The sequence below is a fragment of the Lygodium microphyllum genome, chromosome 22 (assembly GCF_053477565.2).
Source record: "Lygodium microphyllum isolate KBCC chromosome 22, Lygodium_microphyllum_v1.1.10, whole genome shotgun sequence".
In the NCBI taxonomy this organism is placed as follows: domain Eukaryota; kingdom Viridiplantae; phylum Streptophyta; class Polypodiopsida; order Schizaeales; family Lygodiaceae; genus Lygodium; species Lygodium microphyllum.
In genome coordinates this window covers 49395443-49402531 of record NC_141156.1, presented here as the reverse complement: position 1 = coordinate 49402531, position 7089 = coordinate 49395443, and the positions used below count along the sequence as shown (strand labels likewise).

Below are 7089 nucleotides of genomic sequence, written 5' to 3'. Positions count from 1 at the left end.
GGTTGTGCTAGATGACAAGGGGGCCATGATGATTGAGATTGGAGACTTTGGGTAGTGATTAGAGTGGTTGTCAAGAATGTCTGGGCGATTACAACCCACAACTCAAACAAGCGCTAGGTTTTGCAAGGAGATGGAAAATGCCTTTGAAAGGGGCTTTGAATACACTCAAGGGAGTAACCTAGTCTAAATTAGCAACAAGGGTCAATTTTGACATATCCTTCCTTCATGGATGTTATACATGTTCCTCAGTCGCATGGGACGGGCTTCGGAGCCAAGATGAGATCAAGGGACAGATATGAATCACCGTCCCCTAACACGATGAGACAAGGCTCTAAGATGGGGATTGGACTAGGACAGTATGGGCAAGCAAAGCTAGAAAATGGGCATCCCATGTTACTAAAACATTTTCTTTACCTAAAATTTTATTAATACAAGTGACTTTTTTTTCTTTTTTGGAAAGTGCATAATCTATATCTGCAGCCCAGTTAATTTAATGCATGGTGGCCAAAAGGCCTCAAGTGATAAAAGTAAAAAGCAAGATTGAATCTGAGAGAGAGAGAGAGAGAGAGAGAGAGAGAGAGAGAGGCCGTTGTCCAGCCTCAATGAAACATAACAACCTTTCATGGCTATTATGCTGTTGTTGTCACCAAGCTTCCCTTGTTCGTTTTTTTGGCTTTGCATGTTCCCACCCGCAGACCCTTCCCGCGCCGCCCCCCCCCAGCACTATAAAAGGGGCACACAAACTCCCACAAAACACAGCTTCACAGCCTCAGACATATACACGTACCATTTTTCCATTGCTCATTCTGCAGCTTTCATCATCTCACCTAGTATCATCATCTCCCTTACAGTGCCAGCATTGACCACAAGCACCCAATCTTACACCATCGTTTGATTCCATTAATGCACTGCTCTTAGCCCTTTGATGTTATCAGGCCAATCAGAAGGGGGCTTACAGAGTCATCTTTTTCTGGTGTTACACAGCTATACGCATAGTTAGCTCTGCTACAAACTAGGTAAAATTAGGACCTACAAATCATATCCTGAAGCAAGATTAAAACCTGTATGTCTTTTGCCATCCATAGCTCTTTCACCAACTAGTAAAATTTAGCACCTGTAATTTACATCATCAAGCAAGTTACATAACACCTTGCCCAACTAAATCAAAATTAGGACCATATAACACCTGCCCCCAAGTGGGTTCATTTCTGCCATCACCTTTCTCCAGTCTCCCTATGCCCTGCAGTACAGCCATGGCCTATTGTAAAACACACCATCACGTTGATATAAAAGGATAGGGGATTCTGTGTTTCTGCAGTAAGACGCTTCTTTGGAAAACCAGTGGGATGCACTTTCAGGCACAAAGAAAGCAAAGCCTGAATCATTAGGGCCTTTTGCAAGCCATCACAACTATCAGATGGCTCTCACAAACTTGCGGTCCTTGATCTTGGGAACATTTGCCTTCATGATCTTCTGGTTGCTGGCAGTGTTTCCATCCTTCAAACTCCTGCCGATTGGACGTACAGCCGGAGCAGTTGCTGGGGCTGTCCTCATGGTGGTATTTCAAGTGGAATCTCCTAGTCAGGCTTATGATGCAGTCGATCTCTCTATCCTTGGCCTTCTCTTTGGCACCATGGTGGTGAGCCTTTACCTTGAAAGGGCTGACATGTTCCGGTACTTGGGGAACACACTGTCATGGAAGAGCAGAGGTGGCAAGGACCTTATCTGCAGGGTTTGCATCTTAAGTGCTGTCTCCAGCTCCCTCTTCACAAATGACACTTCTTGCATCGTCTTGACGGAGTTCATTCTGAAGCTTTGCAGACAGAAGAACCTACATCCCAAGCCTTTCCTGGTTGCTCTTGCAACCAGTTCTAATATTGGTTCTTCAGCAACCCCCATAGGAAACCCACAGAACTTAGTTATTGCCATTGCAAGCGGCATTTCGTTTGGCAAGTTCTTGGTTGGTCTACTCCCCTGCATGCTATTGGGAGTTGCAATCAATACTGCTCTTTTGCTGGCAGTCTACTGGAAACAACTATCACCCACCACTGAGCATCAAGAGGGTAGACTATCACCCACCAATGAACATCAAGGGAGGGTTTCAGACATTGTTGATGAAAGTAAACGTAAGAGCAACACATCTTTATCCTTGACTGATGTGGAAAGCAATGGGAGCTCACATGAAAGTGTATATGATATGGCACCTGAGCACTTCAATGATTGGCCAACACCTGACATTACAATTCCCGTCTACAGTTGCTCAACAGATGAAGCTCTTCAAGGAAAAATCACTTCCACAACTCCAAACCAGAAACATATTGGTGTACCTGTAACAATCTCAGGAAACAGGAACAGGGACAGTCCCAGGGGCTCTCCATCAGCTACATCTTTCGCACTGCCCAATCTAAGCTCTGGCATTCTAGAGCTGACAGGAAGCAACAACTCAAAAGCAACTCCAATGAGTTCAATCAATCATCCAGTTGATGACAAGCAAGCCCCCAAAAATGAGGAGAAGGCCAGTCGCATTTGTCGATGGAAGAGAACTCTGTGGAAGTGTGCTGTGTACATTGTGACAGCTGCTATGCTTGCAGCACTACTATACGGCCTGGATTTGTCATGGTGTGCACTGACCACTGCAGCTGCACTGATGGCTCTTGATTTTCAGGATGCTGGACCTAGCCTTGACAAGGTGCTTACCAATCATTGCCTATCCATTCTATTTCTGTTGTTTAAAACTATTATCTTTAAGTCCATGCATCAACCACCTTGTTTGCTTATGGGAGATCCGAAAACTCCTGTTATTTCTGGATAGATGCTAAAATGGAAGGCCTGTCTGTTCATGAAAAAGGGCACCCTTCCTGAAGTCACTTGACTTGAGGTGGCTGTGAAGTATGAGCATGAAATTAGAGTCTTGCTGAATGGTTATTTGCTATCTGACCTCAAATGATCCACCTTTCAAGCATGTATGTCAATTTTAATGTGTAAGTACTCCTGTCTAGCATTTGCACAGACCTAGGGTGGGTAGCTGCTACATCCTCAACATCTGCTACAAGATGGAAAGCCATAGATGTGCAATAGGGGTCTCAAATTCATTGAACTAGGCCGTCTAGCATGAGAGTGACAGAAACACAGTATCATTGATGACTTCATGTTCATATGCAGGTGATGTATCAGCTTCTAGTATTTTTTGCAGGTATGCTGATCACTGTTGATGGCTTCAACACAACAGGCATTCCAGAAGCATTTTGGAACATAGTGGAGCCACACGCACGTATCACCCAGACAAGTGGCATCATCATCCTTGCTCTTGTTGTGATGGTTCTCTCTAATGTTGCCTCCAATGTGCCAACAGGTGTGTTGCTATGGCAAGAAGCTGTTTGGCTTCCATTCATTGAAATGTGGGAAGTAAATGGGAATAACACGGGCTTGTCTTTAGCATAAAGTGACCATATCAGTAGATGACAGCATGGTTTCAAACAGACTTCCATTTTGTGCATGAGCAATCTTGTATACTCGTGATTAAGCATGTGCCATGCATCAACAAGACTATCCTAGAAATGGCACAAGTAGTTTTGGTTGGAGAAGGGGATTCATGTGTGGGAAAATGTCTAAAACTTCTTGTGATATGAGAAAAACTGTACATGTGAAAGCATGGGCACCTGCTCGTTACAACAGTTTACTAGGTAAGGGGTGATTCTGTTGTAGGAGCTCATGGTATCAGTAGCGTAAACAAATCTTCAGAAATGGGGAGTCATATGTTGCAATATTGTAATAACTTCTCGAACTCTGAGAGATCCAACATATCATGAGCACTTGCAAGGGAGCCACCCCTTACCTAGCCTGGTTTGCCACAGCTCCCCATTTTTTGAACTCTGAGAAACATATGAGTTCAAGAACTGGGAAGTTAGATACGGTGTGATTGGAAGTGAGTGCCTATGCAAAACATTAGCATTGTATGTGAATGCAAATAGTGTGGCATGATGGTATGTACTAAATGCATTTGTAGACCATCAGCATGGATAAAACTGCTGCAGAGACTGTCCTCGCACAAAAACCCAGCATGCATGAATGTGAATGCATATGCAGACCATCAGCATTGTATGGAATGCACATGTGTGGCATGCTGGTATGTAGAACATGGCATGGTTGGATGTGAGTGCATATGCAGAACATCAGCATTGTATGTGAATGCAAATATGTGTGGCATGATGGTATGAACTGAATGCATTTGTAGACCATCAGCATTGATAAAACTGCTGCGAAGATTGTACTCACACGAAAACCTAGCATGCTTGAATGTGAAGGCATATGTAGAACATCAGCATTGTATGTGAATGCATATGTGTGGCATTCTGGTATGTACCAAATGCATTTGGAGACCATCAGCCTTTTGATATGAAACTACTGCGAAAGACTCTACTCACATAAAAACCTCGAGAGTCAACAGCATCTGTGTGGTGAATGTCCCCGCTTGGCACTTATGATGGCATGATGTATCTGTTGGCCTCCTTGTGGATGTAGTTCTTCTGCTCGGCTCGCGGGTCTCGGCGTCAGCGGCAATGCAGGGTGCGAGCACGACAAGGGCGTGGCTGATGCTCGCATGGACGAGCACGGTGGCCGGGAATCTGACCGTGGTGGGGTCTGCAGCCAACCTGATAGTGTGCGAGCAGGCCATGAAAGCACAGGAGGTGCTGGGGTATGAGCTCACCTTCTGGGGGCACTTGCTCTTTGGCTTCCCATCAACCTTGCTTGTGACTGCTGCTGGCCTTCCCACAATCAAAGGCTGACTTACATTACTATTATATGCCTCCCCCCCCCCCCCTTGGGGTAAAGGAACTATAGAACACCTAATGAAAAATATGTATTTTTTGGGGGGGATTTCACATTTTGTAGTGTTTTATGGGATTTGAATTTACGAGCATGTAGGAGATGTCGAGAGGAATTGAACCGTTTTATACTGATTTTTTTTCCTTTTTAAAATGTGTTTTATATATCTTTTTAAATACAATTTTAGGAGGTAAGGGTACGCTTAAGAGCTAGTAATGTAACACTTTTTGGCTAATCAACGAGTGATACCTAAGCAAGATTCTCAACATATTCCTCTTTTTCTGTCACATCACTAGTCCCAATGTGTTTATCTTTTGGCACTCGTTTCGCAATTGGCCATCGTACCTCACTCCTGCTTCAAGGCTAACACATCATTACATTCTCACATACCATGTACATAAACTTTTCAAGCCCTAAGCTCTTGTATGCCCACCGTCCAACCAGTCATCACGAATGTCGCAAGTTCCGAACCACCACAATCTCACAAAGTTTTGATCCCTAATTCAATCACACCGACTTCACCTCTACATTCCCCAAAAACAAAAGAAAGGTCTTGGCTAAGAACCTAATTACCATTCAATATTCAAGAAAGTGGTGTCTCAACTTATCATCACAGAGCTTGCTAGCTTTGAGGATTTCCTATTAGGCTTAACATAGAAGGATTTTCATTTGTAAAGAAAACTTCTAAAATAGTTGAAATTTCTAAGAGTATATGGTCAAATTTCTTAACTGCTAGTTCATGAAAAGTCTAATAGGAGCTATACACATTTGTCATTTATATTTTTCCTAGCTATATACAATGCATCAAATATATCACTCACTATAAAAACAAACCTCCATCTCTTAAAGAACAAGGTCAACCCACAATACATAATATCCATACATTTCTAGCCCTAAGTAAAACATTGAAGTTTCCTTTTCCTAAAAATAACATTTTGATATGAACCATCTATATAAGTCGTACACCCATCCATTTCTTGCTAGTGGAAAATTTCATAAAAACAACATTGAGTGTTAAACCATGATAGATGTCAAGGAGTGTACTTGTAGTATACTTATAGTGTCCACAAGTAACATGTGTCCACACACTTATGATTTCTCACGTTATTGCAAAGATATTATGTGGGTGGGTGTTTTGGGTTATTGCTTGAAACTTTATTAACAAAAAAAATGAGTGCAATTGGTTAACATCATAAACTCATCTAATAATTTGTGTTTACAATCATTTGTCTTAGTTAATTAATCCTTATAGCTCTAGCAATCTATAGCATTCCTCAACATTGTTGCACATGGAAGAACTTATAAAAACTTTCATAGATTGTGATGAACACATTGGATAGAACTCCTTTTAATCAAAACCTTCATTACATCTTTTAATGGATGATATCTAGCTTGGGCCATCAATTCCCAACTCTAACCTTGTCTATCATGTCCTAGACAACAAATGAGCTTCTTTAATGGGAACAAAGGTTTAAATGAATATGAAAACTGGTGACTTCTTTCAATTATGCTCAAAAAACATGAGTTCTAGTTCTATTATCATTCTAATAATCGGCTAAAAATGAAATTTTGAGCCTATGTTCAAGATAGAGCATTTGTTTTATTTTCATATACACATCATGCATTTGTTAGAACTCATGGCTTCGCATGTCTCATTGGCAAGTATAAAACATTCTCAAATGAGATTTTTTTGCACCAACACACACACACACACTCTCTCTCTCTCTCTCTCTCTCTCTCTCTCTCTCTCTCTCTCTCTCTCTCTCTCTCTCTCTCTCTCTCTCTCTCTCTCTCTCTCTCTCTCTCTCTCATTCATTCAAAGGTTCGTTTAAGGTTGCCTACTCTTTTGAAAATAAATGGGTGTACCTTATTGAATAGATTATCAACAACTTTGAAAAAATAATGATGGATATCAAAAGTCATAGATAAATCTTACTATGAATGTTGGATCTCTTTCATATCTACATGTACCCATCATCTGAATCCTGCCACAAATGAAGTTGAGTGTGAGAATCAACATTGAAAATAAAATCATTTTCATCAACCTCAAAGGTAAACGTGAAATAGAAGTTCAATTAGCCACAAATAAATAGTTTAGGGATGCTCCACAAGCACCTTGCTTATGGAAGTGCCAATACAAATCCTAAACACACATAAACACTTTGATTGGTTAATGTATATATTCCATAATGCTTATGGAAGTACTAGTACAAATCATAAACACACATGCACACTTTGAGTGGTTAATACTTATAAAAGTAC

The 7089-nt window shown here is 41.4% G+C and overlaps 1 protein-coding gene across 1 annotated transcript; it reads left to right on the top strand.

Annotated features, from left to right (window-relative positions):
* Positions 1-774: 774 nt before the first annotated feature.
* Positions 775-4816, top strand: LOC148017130 (silicon efflux transporter LSI3-like). Its single transcript, XM_087663036.1, has 3 exons — positions 775-2689; positions 3163-3352; positions 4522-4816. The coding sequence occupies exons 1-3, from the start codon at positions 1418-1420 to the stop codon at positions 4785-4787; spliced, it is 1728 nt and encodes a 575-aa protein (XP_087519162.1). The 5' UTR covers positions 775-1417; the 3' UTR covers positions 4788-4816.
* Positions 4817-7089: the final 2273 nt, after the last annotated feature.

Coding starts and splice junctions, on each gene's coding strand:
- LOC148017130 (XM_087663036.1), top strand. CDS start 1,418: ATGGCTCTCACAAACTTGCGGTCCTTGATCTTGGGAACATTTGCCTTC. Junction 2,690..3,162: donor CTGGACCTAGCCTTGACAAG/GTGCTTACCAAT, acceptor GTTCATATGCAG/GTGATGTATCAGCTTCTAGT. Junction 3,353..4,521: donor TGCCTCCAATGTGCCAACAG/GTGTGTTGCTAT, acceptor TTGTGGATGTAG/TTCTTCTGCTCGGCTCGCGG.